General features: G+C 40.0%; 1 protein-coding gene across 1 annotated transcript; it reads left to right on the forward strand.

Annotated features, from left to right (window-relative positions):
• Nucleotides 1–144: 144 nt before the first annotated feature.
• On the forward strand, nt 145–12,799 carry spef1 (sperm flagellar 1). The gene is made up of 7 exons (XM_082153138.1): nt 145–299; nt 490–605; nt 4,642–4,788; nt 4,894–4,936; nt 7,380–7,452; nt 7,559–7,652; nt 9,728–12,799. The coding sequence occupies exons 1-7, from the start codon at nt 185–187 to the stop codon at nt 9,806–9,808; spliced, it is 669 nt and encodes a 222-aa protein (XP_082009264.1). The 5' UTR covers nt 145–184; the 3' UTR covers nt 9,809–12,799.
• Nucleotides 12,800–17,301: the final 4,502 nt, after the last annotated feature.

Consider the following 17,301-nt stretch of genomic DNA (forward strand, 5'->3'; position numbering starts at 1 on the left):
CGTTTTAGTTTATTTCTATATTATTGTGCATAGATTATTGTGAATCGCTTCTCACGTGTAACGACATGACCTACTGCGCCCTGTATTTTCGTTGCCTAGTAACGATTCAAACACTCATAATAATACGCGTTCCTCTGAGAATAACAGTTTCGTGCTTTAATCACGCAAAAGCTGGTTTCAAATTATGGATGGGCCTAAACAATTAGACGAAGAAACTTTGCAATACCTTTACGCGTGGATAGACAAGATACCGCTCTCCAGAACCAAACGGAATATATCAAGAGATTTTAGCGACGGAGGTAACGTTATATCCTTCAAGAAACAAATAAAACCAATAGCTAATTAACTATTCATGTTTGTTGACATCGCATTTGCAATGACTAGATAAAAATAATTCAATATTATTATACTATTATATATTATCATCTAATTAACTGACATTTTCTCAGTTCAGTATAGTCTGAGTATTTTAATGGTTTCCATAAGCAGTTATGGCAGCAGAAGTAGTGAAGCATTTCTTCCCTAAGCTGGTGGAGCTGCACAACTACACGCCCGCACATTCCACGCAACAGAAGCTGAGTAACTGGAGCGCCCTGAACAGGCAGGTATATTTATTTGTTCTCCACGCAGATAGTAATGCAAACAGCGCACTGCTTATCTGACCCCCGCGTGTCGCTTGCCACATTCCCCGGAGGATTGCAGGAATGTGACATTACACCTCAGCAATAACACTATTAACACTGGCTGGGTCTCCAAACCTAATGAGCTGCCTAACTAGACAGCATACTTGGGCATCATATGTCGATCAGTGGGGGGAATGATGTAGAAATCAGTTCCCTTTCAGTTCGGTTATGTTCGACGTAGTTACGTTCGACGTACTGATTGGGATCACGCTTAGCCAATGCATATTGGCGTGCGAAATTTCCATTTAAAGTGGATGCTCGCACCATTTGTCTTTCGCTTCAGGATAGTTCACCCAAAAATGAAAATTCTGTCAGTAATTAATCACCCTCATGTTGTTCCAACCCCGTAAGACTTTCATTCATCTTCGGAACACAAATTAAAATATTTTTGATGAAATCTGAGAGCTGGCTCACTCCTTCATAGGCTGCTAGGTAATTGATATCTGCCAGCCCAGAAAAGTTAGTAAAGATATCGTTAAAATAGTCCAAGTGACTACTGTGTGGCTCAACCTTAAGTTTATCAAGTGACGAGAATACTTTTTGAGCGAAAACAAACAAAAATAACGACTTTATTCAACTATTCATTTTCTTCTGTGTGGGCCTCTGAATGAGTTCACAAAGTGTAACAGCGCAGCGCTTCTGGGTTGTATGTCAGAACGTAGGCTCACTATTGGCCAGCATCACACGCATCACACACATGACCAACGTCGGCGAATAAGGAGCCTACGTTCTGACGTACAACCCAGAAGCGCTGTGCTGTTACACTACGTCAACAGCTTAGGAGAATGACATGGAAGAGAAGAGATGGCTGAATAAAGTCATTATTTTTGCTTTGTTTTGCGCATGGGATCCACAGAGCATGGTGTTTGTATCCTCAACTATCTCGACGACTGGCTGATACTAGCTCAGTCTCGGGAGAAGTTGTGCGAGCACAGGGACTTGCTGCTCCAGCATATCAGTCAGTTGGGTCTTCGGGTCAACTGGGAAAAGAGCAAACTCGCCCCTATGCAGAGGATCTCTTTTCTCTGTATGGAGCTGGACTCGGTCCACCAGACGGCACGCCTCACAGAGGAACGTGTCCGGTCAGTGCTGAATTGCTTGAATACTGTCAAGAGCAGAACAGTGGTCCCACTAAACTTTTTCAGAGGCTCCTGGGGCATATGGCATCCGCAGCCGCAGTAGCGCCGCTCGGTTTGCTTCATATGAGACCACTTCAGCACTGGCTTCACGGTCGAGTCCCAAGATGGGTGTGGCAGAGCGGCACGCTCCGTGTGACAATCACCCCGGCCTGCCGCCAAACCCTCAGCCCATGGTCAGACCCTTCGTTTCTCCTGGCCGGAGTGCCCCTAGAACAACTGTCGAGGTATGCTGTGGTCTCCACAGATGCCTCCAACACCGGCTGGGGGGCCACGTACAACGGGCATGCAGTAGTGGGCATTGGCACATCAACTGACTCTAGTTGCTAACAGTACACCTTGCTCTGAGAAGCCTCAAAATGGCACTGCTCGGCAAGCATGTGCCAGTCCGTACGAACAACACCGTTGCGTACATCAACCATCAAGGTGGTCTACGCTCCCCTCGCATGTCGCAACTCACCTGCCATCTCCTCCTTTGGAGTCAGAAGCATCTGAGGTCGCTTCGTGCCACTTATATCCCCGGCCTACTCAATCGTGCCACCGACGAGCTCTCACGACAGCCTGTGGCCCAGTGAGATTGTAGACTCCATCCCCAGGCGGTCTAGCTCATTTGGGACCATTTCGAGGCCGTACACATATAGATCTGTTTGCCTCTCCGGACTCATCCCATTGCCAGTTGTTTTACTCCCTGACCGAGGGGACCCTCGGCACGGATGCACTGGCACACAGCTGGCCCCGGGGCTTCCGCAAGTATGCGTTTCCCCCAGTGAGCCTTCTCGCACAGACACTGTGCAAAGTCAGGGAGGAAGTCTTGTTAATTGCCCCTTATTGACCCAACCGGACCTGGTTCCCTGAACTGATGCTCCTCTCGACAGCCCCTCCCTGGCCCACTCCTCTCAGGGAGGACCTCTCAGAGACGGGGCACCGTATGGCACCCGCGTCCAGACCTCTGGAAACTCCATGTCTGGTCCCTGGATGGGACGCAGAGGTTCTAGGTGACCTACCACAAGCTGTCGTAGAAACCATCACTTCTGCGAAAGCACCCTCTACGAGGCTTGCTCACGCCTTGAAGTGGAACTTGTTTGTTGAGTGGTGTTCTTCTCACCGAGAAGACCCCAGAAGATGTTCGATCAGTGCTGTGCTTTCCTTCCAGCGAGATGGGTTGGAGCGAGGGTTGTCTCCCTCCACCCTCAAAGTGTATGTTGCCTCTATTGCCGCACATCACGATGCAGTTGATGGGAGATCCGTGGGGAAGCACGACCTGATCGTCAGGTTCTTCAGGGGTGCGAGGAGACTGAATCCGCCTTGCTCCCCATCTATACCCTCTTATCTCTGGTGCTGACAGCACTGCAAAGTTTCCCTTTGAGCCATTGCAGGCAGCAGAGTTAAAAGTCCTGTCTATAAAAACAGTTCTCCTGCTTGCTTTGGCTTCTATCAAGAGGGTAGGGGACCTGCACACATTTTCGGTTGACGAATCGTGCCTGGAATTCGGGCCGGCCGACTCTCACGTAATCCCGAGACCCCGGCCTGTATATGTGCCCAAGGTTCCTACCACTCCCTTTCGGGATCAGGTGGTGAACCTGCAAGCGCTGCCCCTGGAGGAGGCAAACTCAGCCCTGGCTTTTCTCTGTCCCGTCTGCGCTCTGCGCCTGTACGTGGACAGAACGCAAAGCCTCAGGATCTCAGACCAGCTCTTCGTCTGTTACGGAGGCCAGCAGAAGGGAAAGGCTGTCTCCAAGCAGAGGTTGGCCCACTGGATAGTGGATGCCATCATCTTGGCGTATCAATCCCAGGACGCACCATGCCCACCCAAAACCTTATTTTCTGTCTTTTAAAGAAAATGAAAAGCTCATCTTCACTGGATGATGATGATGAAGTGTCCATGTTTTCTCAGCTGTCGGCACGAAAGTTTTGAAATGTTGAAGCTCTGAACGTCACAGACGTTGCAAATTCGTGTCGCGGCTGATGTGAATGGTTTTGACGCGAACTATTCGCACACAAACTATTCACTTTTTCGTTTCGCTTTATCTAAAACGGAAGTTCAAAGACAATATTCTAAAGATGGCGGCGCCCTCGTTTCTCTGGCGCATAAGGTCTATAGGCCGGAGCCACCTCAGTGACATTCCATATGTTGTACTGCCCGGAAACGCCCAGTCCATATGTGTAACCTCCACATGATACCTCCTTACGGGCAGGATGTGGGTTCCGCAGCGTCTCCCTTTTAACCGAAAGGGCACACTTTCCCAGTGTTTTCCAAGTCTGCCTGAGTGGGTCATGCGGAACAGCAGTGGACTTCCCTGGCCTAAGCCCTTTCCATCCCCACCTCAATAAATGCGGGAGGATCAGGAGGCTTTCGCTAGGCACTGGAAGGTGGCAGCACTAAGTGGTGATCTAATTGGGTTCCCAATCAGTACAGTAAGTCTCGGTTACGTATGTAACCCTCGTTCCCTGAAGGAGAGAACGGAGATGTAGTCCCATCGCCACTATTGCTGGACCACCGCTGACTCCGGGCTCCGCTCAGCTCCTCAGCGAAAAACAAATCGTGCGTGCATCCGCTTCCGTGTTTATACCTGCGCTGCGGGCCGGAGCGCAAGATGCAAATCTCGCACGCCAATGTGCATTGGCTCGTTTAATCAATACTGGAAGATGACAGGCTCCCTAAGCGTGATCCCAATCAGTACGGTACTTCCGACTACATCTCCATTCCCTCCTTCAGGGAACGAGGGTTACATACGTAACAAGACGTTTTACTACCAAGACATTCCTTATGTTTGTATATAATTGAACAACACACGCCTGCATCATGTTCTCATTTCAGAAAGGTTTTCTCCAAGCTGAACTTTCAAATACCTGAGGATTTGCTGAAGAAAATTGTGGTCAGCACACCAGGCTACATTGAAACAGTCCTTTGCTCTCTAAAAGAGAAGATAGAGGAAAAGAGACAAGGAAAACAACTCGATAGTACACAGGTGAGTCTGTGTGAATTTGCGTTGTCCGTTATATTTGCATCATTCATTATTCTTTATAATGGTTGACTGAGCAGTATTTTAACCCTGTCTCATCCTTTTTCATAGGACTTGGAATATTACAGCACATCAAATGGACAGCTGAGACCAGGTATATACTGTAAAACATGTTGCACAGAAACGGGACTATAGCTTTTCAAGTTTTATTATGCTACATACAGTAAGGCAATGAAGTCATTTTGAAGAGATATGACAGGTCATGGCTCAGTAGTACGTGGGGGAGGCCCTGGCGAAGCCCCCCCCTTCAAAAAGTATTGTGAAAATATACGATCACGTTACATGATGAACAGATTTAAAGGGGAACTGAAACTAACAAAATATAATTCGATAACATGTTGGTTATTAAATTTGTAAACAATTAATTCAAAAATAATATTAAAAACAAAACATATATGAAGTTTTTCCCAATACTGAAATTTACATTTGTTGTTATCAGAGCGTTGCCGTGTTCGATGGCGTCACTGGCATGGTACCACCGGCATGGTACCACTGTAGGCTACTAACGTTATGTCAGGCTACTCTACTGCTACTCTGACTGAACTGACTGATTTTGACTGTACACATTTTTTTAACTGTACAAGTTAACACTAAAAACAGCATTTAAGTAAGAAATTGAACTTGGATTGAACAACTCGATTTAGATGGACTAGTTTTACGACACAGTTATGACCATTTTGGATCGCCTAAGTTTTAGGGGGACAGAAATATCTCAGGTTTCATTAAAAATATCTTATATAATAAAATATATGAAGGGTTTTGAGTCTTATGGATTTGGAACGGCATGAGGGTGAGTAAGGAACTATCCTTTTAAGCTCAAGAAGGAAGCTGAAACCATGTCTATACCTCTACAGAACATGACTCCCATAGATAAATGTGACACAATGTGGCATGACCTCAATCACCACCCACCTAAATGTGTTAGTGGAAGTCAGTGGCCACTGGCCAGTGTTCCCACCCATATCAACTGTTTGCTGTGAAGGGAGGACATGTGTTTGCGGTCTCCGCTGCATATGAATTGTGATGATTATTTTTGATGCTAGTAAGAATGTAGTCTATTTCCACTGTTTAGCTCATAATTTGTCTAAACAGATCATATCTGAACACTTGGAAATGTGTCATCATTATGTTTTTAGTAACAGGTCAGTGTTCATAAATGAGCTGATTGTCACAATACTCAGAAAACACAGCCCTTGCCTCAGTAACTGTAAACCAAACTACCAAAATGAGCAAATTAAGTGTCACAAGTACTAAGGAGTTTATTTATGCCCTTTTATGTGCAAAGAAGAGCAGTTTCCTTGAAAAATAAATCAAGACTTTTAGAGATGGTCAAGTGTCTTAAGTTTTGTGTGCTCAGGCCTTCTGCTTAGTTCAACCTAAAATGACATTTCTGTTATAATTTACTCACCATCATGTCGTTCCAAACCTTTCTTCTCTGAAACATAAAATAAAATATTTGAAGAATACCTCTGAAAACCTCTTCTATTGTGTTTCACAGAAATAAAGTCACACAGGTTTTTAAAGATATTTTAATTGATAAGAATCCACAGATAGAAAATATAAATAGGCTATATATTAAATAAACATACAGGTGCTCCAGTTTCAAGTTTAGTTTGATAAACAGTTATGAAAACCTATTTTTTCCATATGTATTAGGATGGAATAAAAACAGTCAGCTGTGTTTAGAAATAGGCCAAATGCATTGCATGGTCTGTACTCTTAACATAACACGGAGAAGGGCCAGATCAACCCTCCATTTCCCACACCTCATCATCATGGCGTCTTAGTCATGACAACATCTGGTTTCAGGTCCTACTCCCTCTTTTCTTGATAGAAAAGGTTCTGCGTCCATCAGCTCCATTTACCAGATAGCCCTTATCACTTCCAACAGGCTCAACACACTTGGCTAAAAGCCCTTTTCATCCATAGCAAACACAAGCCAACCAACAGTAGACTATTGAGTCTATTATGAGACCTGAAAGGCTAGATTGTTTCTGATATATCATATTATCGAAGCGCAGACCTTTTCTGTTAAGGAAACGGGAGTCCTGTGCTTTTTACTTTTTTTTACTATGTTTATAAGGTGAAGCACAGCTGGTGTTGATGATTCAAAGCTTAAAGCCAAATAAAACTCTACTGCTCCGTTGTTACAGTCTGGTGCCCCGTCAATGTGTCTTTTTGACCTTATTGTGTTTAATGGGTTCAAATGGGGTCTAATTAGTTTAGCCTTCCTGGCTAAGCAATTCTCATGAGCTTTAAAAACCTAAAGTATGGGGAGTACCACTCATCTAGAGGAAATTGATGCAGGGTATCATGAGGATAAGGTCTCGGTGCCTGAATTTAGCCTGGAGGGATCCTGAAGCTGGTCTGTGCCAAGACCCGGCACTTTGAGTTTTAGGCTGTCACCTATATTTGTACATCAGGACATGTTTACCATGTTTTTGTTAGTTTCAAAACCAAAAATGTTTAAATGAAAATGTTTTTTTTTTTTTATTATATTGCCTTATCCCTTTCTCTGTTTTCTCACATTTCTACAGTGAATCATATTATGGTTTTTGAGAACACTCCAGCCACCAATCCAACCACTGTGATGAAAAAAGGCAAAGTCAGGTATTGAGTGATGAAATTTTGTTAAATAGAACTTTCTGAGGTCTTTGATGTAGGCCTGTGAAAAAAGATATACATTTATAATGGACTTGTTGTAAACCTTGCCTAGTGCTGCTGAAGCCTTGGGACCAAATGATCCATGTGTCCGTTTACTCTTGGAAAAAAAGGACCAAGACATTTTGACTTTACAGGAGACTGTTGAGGTAAGATTTTGATGTTAAAATAACAACAACAAAAAAATCCAACTTGATATGCAGAGATTTCCCATATAGTGTAAACACTGTTGATCTTTGGCACTTTCAGCATTGCTTTGTTTGTCTGAGATTAGACATGTTTGATCAACCAAAGGCATGAATATTTGGGTTTAGCTGCCTGTTTGTCTGCTGACCAAATATGGGGTGAAGGTTTAGGAAACCTACATCGAAACAGTCATTATGTTTGCAATTTCGTTTTGTGCCACTAGTAGTGCAGAAACCACACTCTGCACCTTCTGCAATCAATGAAAATGAAAATCTATTTTCAAAATGCATGTTATTGATCTTATTGTAAATGATTAATCTATTTATACATTTTATTTATTTTAACATAGTAATTTTCAAATAAAAAACAACGTATCTTAATCTTCCAGTGAAATGACCAACTTTATCAATCATTTAGTCTTAAATCCCCTGCAAGCTCACATTCATCTGCCTCTGTTTTTCAGTGCAATGCCCACATTTCAAAATTTTATCAACAACCCATTAATAGAACTATGTCACCGGCCTACATTTATAATTTTCTTATAATCTGTTACACTTGGATGTACGTCCCAATACAGAACCAAAAAATCTATCAATACTTCTGTTTCAACACAAATTGAATGTGCATAATTAATTTTAAAGGGGTCCTATTCTGCTTTTTCACTTTTTCAACTTTAGTTAGTCTGTAATGTTGCTGCTTGAGTATTAAAAAGATTTGCCAGGTTACAAAGCTCCACTCCAAAGGGAGATATTTTATTTAACAGAATGCACTTTCCAAGAACTACAACGAACGATTCGTTTGGACTACAACACGATTTTTCCGGACCTTATGAAGTCACAATGTTACTCATTTAAATAATCCCCGCCCACGGAATACGCAAAAAAAGGTGCGAGGCCTGGCTGAGCTGCACTAGAGAAGACAGTTCCTAAGGCTGACAAACTTGTAGTTAAAATTTCTTTTAAACACTGTTTCTGAACATTATAACCCCAACATTTGTATGTGCGCTGCACATTTTACCGAGGACAGCTTCTAGAGACTTAGAGAAAACAATGCAGGCTACGCACAAAAGCTTCTCCTGAAATGGAGCAGTTTTCACTTTGTTGGGACAATCTGTTGTTTGTGGATCACAACGTAAGTCTTATTATTTCTAGTTGCGTTTTCGATTAACAGTTCCATTATGAGTTTATGTTGGTGTTACGATGTAAACAAATGGCAAAGCTTTGCCTCATCTCGCCTGCTTGCTGTAATGGTAAGGGGAGTGACACTTCCCGAACGCGTGCTTCTCCGCTAAGCGGTGGCAACGCACTGGGACACATTTAGTATTTCATATAATGTGTTTTTTGAACAATCAAGCATGAAAGCATAGTACACCCCAAAAACAAAATCAAGACTTCGTAAAAGGGCATAATATGACCCCTTTAAATATTTATTTCTTGCGTGAGACCTACAGATATTCTTTAAAAATGTTAAATCTTATGACTTGCAAATCCCAAAACCTAACTAACAAGTTAGTTTCAGCACCTTTAGCATACAATGCCAGCTGGTGAGAGATGCTTGTGTCGCAAAAGGAAATTTGTCCTTCCTGTGCTGTTCTCCCTGCATTTGGTCAAGGGCTGCAGGTCACATGTACACTGACATGTTTCCTGTCACTGTTGTGGTAATGTGGTAAGAGATTGCAAGATTGTTAAATGAGTCACTTTGAATTCAGCAGATGTGATATTTGTCATCTGACAATTAGTAAGACAATTTTTAGGTTTTCAGCAAAACATTCAACTGCTTGAAGTTTGATAATTGCAACTGTTTGCGTTTCAATTGAAAGAAAAATAAATTCAGTTACTGTCCACCTTTTATCAACTTCTGCAGTCATTTGAATAGTCAAAGTTTATACGGATGGAAATGACACTACATAATGATTGTGACATTACCCTTCTGTTTGTTTGTTCTTTTGTGCCATTGGCTTTGCCTTTGGTTTGCAGATATTATATCATAAACCTACAACCACTGTTGAATATCACCTAAATGTTCTACTTTCCTCCAGATTTTACAGATTAAAGTAAACCGATTGGAGAACCTTGTGCATCTTAAGGACCTACGCATTAAGGACTTGACAAAGCACTAAGAGCAATATAAGGCACACAACTCATGATCTCATTATTTCATTACATTGTCACCATAAGGAAGTGCATGCTATATGCATACTCAACACTCCTAGTTAACTTGTAAAAAGCTGGTGTGTTGTCCATGTGAAATTATCTTTTTTTCCATACCTGTTTCCTAACCTGTGATCGTTAGCACACAGAAACACTGATGGCAATTTCTTTAACTTGCATATTGCATTAGCACCAGCAGTGACCATCTTCAGCAGTTTATGCTTCTGCATATGAATGATTCACCAGTATCAGTATAGTTTTTATTTTTAGGTTTTAAGTTGTATTTTTTCACTCTATTTTTTGATAATCTTACAAAGCTTACTCTCAACAGTAAATGCATTGATAGTGGTTTTATTTTATGTGGAATTATTGAACATTATATTTAGTATATATAATTATTTTGATGTTATAATTGTGTGATTTTTTAAATCTTAATGATTTTCCATAGTATACCCAGTAAATACAGTGTATATATATATATATATATATATATATATATATATTTTTTTTTTTTTTTTTTTTTTTTCATAAATTGGGTTTTACTGTATTTTGGAATTTTTCTTATCATTTTACATTGTTTGTAAGTCACCTGACTTTACAGTATTATTAGTCGTCATGTCATAAGACCAGTCTGCCATGTTTGTGGCTGATGTTAGATGTCGAAAGTAAAGTATTGTGTAATGTTATTGCGTTATTTTACATATGCATCTACTTATGTAAAATACATCTTGTTTCTGCTTTTTTTTTCACCTGTGTTTTGATCCGGAGATTCTGTACTCTTTCAGAAGACGTGTAATACCGCTTCCCTACCGTATAACAGTGAAAACACGGAGAAAATTCCGTCAATGGCAGGGAAAGAGTTAGCCTACGCATTTTGCATAGATACTAAAATATCCAATGACATTTACAAGAAGTAAAAGTATTTTTATCAAGTTTCACTTCTCCTTTCTTTAAGAATATCCTCCTTTGACACATAGGCCATTATACATAGGCCTATATATGTTTATTATTATTATTATTATTATTATTATGCATTCTTAAAGTGGCATTATAGGCTGTGAAGAAGGCTCGTCAGCATGCCACAGTTGCCCATACAGGTGTTAGCAGTCATTGATCAACTTCCCTCCATGAGTCTATCCAGTGAGTGAAAAGTTATCAACACATCACATTCTGTTTCCCTGTGGGGCCATCAACAGCTCCCTCGTTTCACCACAGGCTATTCTTTATCATAAAGTTATCAGATCATGGGAGACCTGTAATTTGGGGGGGTTTCTTTCAACAATGTAGATTTGGCTCCAGCAGAGTTGCAGCCACTCATCCTCTCTCTCTGCTCTTTTTGGCTCCAGGAGTTCACAATATCCTTTTAAAACAGTATTTGCAATCACTTTGTGTCTCTCTCATGAGGCATGTGTTTATACTAACATCAACCCCATGTGGAAACTTCAGGAAAAATGTAAACAGTTCTGCAGCAAAGTTGAGAATGAAAAAAAGCTTTATGGCTATATGTAAGAGATCATTATGAATTACAAATACGTTCTTATAATTGAGTGAATATTGCTGGATATATTCTGAAAAAGATATGTTTCATATAAGAAGCTGATACTTTGTGCCATAAAGTTCTCATAGCTCCCTGGTGACTCAAGCTGAGCTCTCAGAGAGAGACCGGCGGAATTTGGGGGTTGGATCTTTGGGTGGTAAAGCAGCATTAAAGCTCTCTGAGTCACACTGAATTACAGTCAAATGCATGCCTGAGCCCCTCAGCAAACGGTATATGAAGACAGCACACTGTGAGAACGTCTGGAACGGGAGTTGTTCTCATAAAGAGAGAATGAGAGTGATACTCTCTCTAGTCTATTACAATGTCTAATTTTTAAGACCATTTACAAAAGGACAGAGTATAAAAGAGTCCAATACAATAGAGGAAAAGCAAAATAAAGTACTGCACATACTCTCCTTCAGAGAGCTTTTTCAGGAGTGTTCAAATTTAAGAGCTTACTCTCCCACTAGCTTTTTTTGGTCAGTTTCAAGTGAGCATGTTTAGTGCTTGCACTTCAGAGAATCCTGTCTTCAAATGTTTAATTGTCATTATGTTTTTTTTTCACAACTAGTTTTATATGTCAGGTTTGGCAATGTATGTTTTTCCAAGTTTTTTGCAGAATTACAGGGTTTAGGCCGTTATGTTATCATGGCAAAGAACTTTTAAAACTATATATGACTTTATGCAAAAAAGTTGGTAATCTAAAACTACAATCATGTTAACAGGCATATTGTTTATTGTTATAATAGCTAGAAACAGTGAGTATTTTAACGTTTCCATTCACTTCTATGGTTTGCCTCTCTTTAGCCCAGATTTTTTAAGTTATAAGGAACAAATCAAAAATGAATTTTTGTGGTAATTAAAATGATGCCACAAATGCTGTCTGTTGAACTCAGAATATTCATTAGAGCAATGATAATGGTAGGCCTGCAATGCTTTTACTGAAGGTTCCTGTAATTCTCGAACTGAAAGTCCTCACCACTGTGCTGTATAGGTTGAACTGCTGAGACATTCAACCCAAGCATTCATTATGACAATTTATCAACATTTGGAAGGTTAAGATCATCAGGTAAAGTAAAGAAGTGTAAAATGACATGACAATAGTGTTGTTTTGTTTTGCACACAGTGAAAACAAACAAAACTCAAGGCGTGACACTGCATAGTAAATTCATAAAAATCTGATGGTACAATTCCAGTGACAAAAGTTCAGATGTAAGGGATAGCCTTGATTCCTATCCCAGTCATCTGTTTCTGTTCAGACTAAGACATGACTGTCTGAAGCGTTCCTTTCTTTTATGTTGTTTAAATTACTCTTGGAAGATTAATGAGGGAGGATTTTGAAATGCAATGAAAACCACATGGTAATCAAACTGACTGAAAAACATTTAAAACATTCTGTAAATAAAAATGTCTTTTTATACCAGGTAATTGGCATGTTTATTGTGTTTTCCTCCTATTCACTTCTTTTCTCAAAGGATGACTGAAGATGGGAAAGAGATCCACAAACATAGTTTGGGATTGATTTTTTTGCATGGATGTTTCCTTAATGTCCCTGCTGTACATAACTGCAGATGTTCACATAACAGAATCTGTGTGCTCTGTTGAACTTTTTGTCTGTGTAATCTGGAAACAAGCTGTCTGCTGTCATCAGAGACATGATCCGTCAATGAAGATCTATTAGTCTAAATGAGATACATCCTGGCCAATACATAAAGACAAATACTTTACTAATTACCGTTCTGGTCATGACAATTCCAGCATTGAAAATGGCTTAATTTAAGTTTCATTACACTTAAAAGCCTTTAAAATTGAGCAAATCTTGAAATGAACCAGTTCAGGAGTTAACTGATGACAAGTATGGGAAAAATCTTGGAGTGTAAAACAAAGTCAGCGATAAACTCCGATTTCAGACAGGTGTTATCAGGGAGAGATGCTAACCCTGTGACACACCCAGGGGTAAAAGGAGACCTCAAAGCATTGCTTTCAAATCTCACAACCTTAAAAACAGACCTGCACTGAGTCAGGATGATTAAGTGGATGTGCAAGCAGCGAGATAACTGTTCTTCCCATGCCAAGATAAGAGAACCACACATAATGCACATTAACATCCGCCAAAACGCTAGATGCAAGCAAAAAAAACTAAAACACACACACACACACACACACACACACACACACACACACACACACACACACACACACACACACACACACACACACACACACACACACACACACACACACACACACACACACGTGGGTTTTTATGTTTTATGGGGACAATTCATAGGCATTATGATTTTTATACTGTGCAAACTGTATATTCTATCCCCTAACCATCACAGAAAACTTTCTAAAATTGTACAATAAAAAAAAATAAAAAAATAAAAAACACAATGTTGTTTTCCTCATGGGGACTTCAGATTTCGTATATTACCCTCATGACATTTTGTCCCCATAATGTAGGGCACACCTGACCTGAACCACACACACTATACTGTTCCAGGCCATGTTTTTGAAAAGTTTCTTATGCTCATGCAACAAGGCTGATTTATTTGAGCAGGAATACAGTGAAACTATAATATTGTAAAATATTATTAAAATTTAAAATGTTTTCCATTTTAATGTTTTGGTGTAATTTATTACTGTGATGGCTGTGAAAGCTTAGTCATTACTCCAGTCTTCAGTGTAACATGATCCTTCTGAAGTCTATATTATCTATTTTGAGAAACACTCCTGATTCATATAACTTGAACTGTAATGGGATTGTATTGCTTTTCTTATGATGGATCCTAGGCCTTTAACTTTTTTAATAAAATAACAAACATTATTGAATAAAAAAACTAAAATTGTTTTTTTGATTTCATGCTTTGTTTGTAATGAGGAGGTCGTTTTAAGCCGTTTTTTTTATGTTGTTATGTCTAGTGTTTGAGTAAATTTAGTTTTTTCATGTCATGACCCCTATAAGAAAAATCTTACTGACTCCAAACTTTGGAAAGTTAGTGTGTGTATATAATGCAAAATTCAGTTTCACAACCAAAACTACAACGTCATGTGTCACAAAATCAGATTTGGGCATGTAGAAATCCCCTTAGATTGGTCTGCATTATTGTGCTAATCAGAGCTGGTTGAGAGAAGCCAGGCTTATCATCTATCATGTCCTTACAGAAGCTGCCCCATGACTCCCTGGTAAATTACGGCAGCGCTTCAGGGGACGGAGCAGGGCGATGAGCCAGACTGAACACAGAACACAATTGTTCAGGCTGTTGCCAGTAATTCATAAATCTCATCATGGTTGTCATAGGAACATGACATGGGAACATGGTTTCTCTTACGCCATAGTCCCTCCAACCAACTACAAAACCTGGGCACTGCCCTTCCTGCAATGGTTGTAGGCAGGCCACAGATTTGCCATTAGTTCTAAAGAACCGTAAAAAAAAAAAAAAAAAAAAAAAATCTACTAGCATGTGTCCTGCTTGGATGATGGCTTTTCTTTGAAGATAAATAAAAATATATATGTTTGTGGATATTTCTTGTTCTAGTGCACGTGTTGCTTTTTTTCATTCCATGTCAATGAACAACGGAAAGAAAAGTTGGCCACCATCCCTGTGCTGAGTAAGACTGTGCAAGTTATGTATCCTGTATAAGTCATTTGGGAGTCATTGAAATCTTGCTCTCCAGAGAACTTGTTTTAACATGAATTTAGAGTCAGTTCTGTTTAGTTAATAAAAAAAATCTTTAAATCAAATAAGGCTTAAGGATTATTAATGGAATCTGCAATAAAGTTGGCCAGAAAAAACAACCACAACATAAGACTGTTAGGCTGCATCCAAAATCGCATAGGGTAAACTACTATAGGCGAAAAACAGTGTGACAAAAAAAGTATGTCCGTATTCACAGTAACCGGATGACTTACTTCTTCCGGCGAGATTCTGAAGTGTGCGTCCGTCACTTTACTATCCCAGGGCCACGGGATAGGATTTGTGAATGGCAGTGACGCGACCAAAGTCCCTTTCAAGGACGCGATGCCACCTATGGATGCAACTGACCCTGGTAGGTCACATGATGAGGGAAACGTGGCAAAAGTAGTACTTCCTGATTACATTCATAGGCTACTACACACATTCATATTGTATATAACATAATTATTTATTTTTTTAACAGTCGTGAAGTAATTTCTCATTCAAAATAAGTATTTACTCGAGACAATTTGCGATTTCTGACGCGGCCTTGGTCTCTTCACCTCAACTATAAGCCTAGGTGGAGCCACTTCCTTTATATCATTGATGAGTAGTGCAGCCAGGAAGGAAATATGTGGTGCACCCTGGACACAGTGCATTTTTAACAAGCACATTTTAACTTAACATACAGATTCATCTTCTAAATGAGACACTTTAATTAAAATTAATTTTCATCCAATCTAAAAGTCTAAATGACTAATTTCTAATTAGAAACTAATGTCACCCTTATTGACTATCAGGAACAGGAAACATTCCCTATGTCTGGGGATTGAGTCAGCCTGGGGACCTGATCTAAATGGTTGATATTTACTCAGGAGGTCCTGGGGGAGCTCAAGCTTCTGTTCTCTCTTTAAGGTCAGCTGGAGACAGACCTTTTTGCCCACTTCCTTGAGTGACTATTTCCTTCCTTTGTCCTTCTTCTACTCATGCACTGTTAGTAAGTCTGAGTCCTGCATCAAAAAGTTCAAGCTGGCTCATTTGTTACTTGGAGATGACACTTCGTGACATTTCCTGTATTTGGACAAATACCACTGACTGAGACATTCTGGGTTTATTTGCTAAGCAAACTCAAATATATGAGCCATAACTGCCTGCTGTGATTGTTCATCAAGTGGTTGAGTTATTTTTAAGATAATAACTGTATCAGATTATTCCCAAAACAGAGTTAGAAAAACATGACAAAGTTGTTGTAAGATTGAAGACAAGAGGAATGACTTTCAAATGTAAAAATCTTTTCATTTTTTTTCATTTAGGTTACACACCTAACTCTACATATCAGATAAATAAGTCAAGTCAAGTCAAGTTTATTTGTATAGCGCTTTTCACAATACAGATTGTATCAAAGCAGCTTCACAGTATTAAATTAAAATAATACAACAAAGTTTGTTTCAAGAGGAATCTATTGATTGATAAAATTAGATTAAATATCCCCAAAATATCCCCAACTGAGCAAGCCAAAGGCAACAGTGGCAAGGAACCGAAAAACTCCATCAAGTGACCTAATGGTGTCCTAAAACTCCATCAGGTGACCTAATGGAGAAAAAAAAAACCTTGGGAGAACCCAGGCTCAGTCGGGGGCCAGTTCTCCTCTGGCATTTATGAGCTAGAGGACGGATTGTAGTTTGATATGTAGGATTATATGAATGCCTGGCTGAAGAGATGCGACTTTAATCTAGTTTTAAACTGGGAGAGCGAGTCTGAGCAACGGACAGTATCAGGAAGACTATTCCAGAGTTTTGGAGCCAAATGTGAAAATGCTCTCCCTCCTTTGGTGGTTCTGGATATCCTAGGTATGACCAAAAGCCTTGAATTTAGTGATCTTAAAGAGCGCGATACCATATGAATCTTCAACTTGTAACTCGCTCTGCTGTATAAATGGGTGAAAAATAACCCAAAGACATGCATTACAGTAGCAACCAGAGTCGCATCTGAAGACCAGAATATTAGAGTGAGAGATCTTTTCACTTAAGCAACCATGAAACACCTTGACGTCACAGTGGGAAGTTTTGCAAGCACTTACATTTTAGAATTAAGTTCTTTAATACGCAAGAACTATTTCCTTTTCCTCTTTATTTCTCTAAAAACAGACCTTTTGCAAAAGACTTCCTTAGTAGGACAAGATGTACTCTTCCTTAATGTGCAAGGCAAGAATATGAACACATAATTGCAACACCAAGAAAAGTCA

This window comes from Leuciscus leuciscus, assembly GCF_965113295.1.
Source record: "Leuciscus leuciscus genome assembly, chromosome: 22".
Classification (NCBI taxonomy): Eukaryota; Metazoa; Chordata; class Actinopteri; order Cypriniformes; family Leuciscidae; genus Leuciscus; species Leuciscus leuciscus.

What these genes read in the sequence shown, in the direction of transcription:
- spef1 (XM_082153138.1), top strand. Translation starts at nt 185, where the DNA reads ATGGATGGGCCTAAACAATTAGACGAAGAAACTTTGCAATACCTTTAC. An exon ending in ATGAAAAAAGGCAAAGTCAG is followed by an intron (nt 7,453 to 7,558) that starts GTATTGAGTGAT and finishes AACCTTGCCTAG; the next exon opens with TGCTGCTGAAGCCTTGGGAC. An exon ending in CTTTACAGGAGACTGTTGAG is followed by an intron (nt 7,653 to 9,727) that starts GTAAGATTTTGA and finishes ACTTTCCTCCAG; the next exon opens with ATTTTACAGATTAAAGTAAA.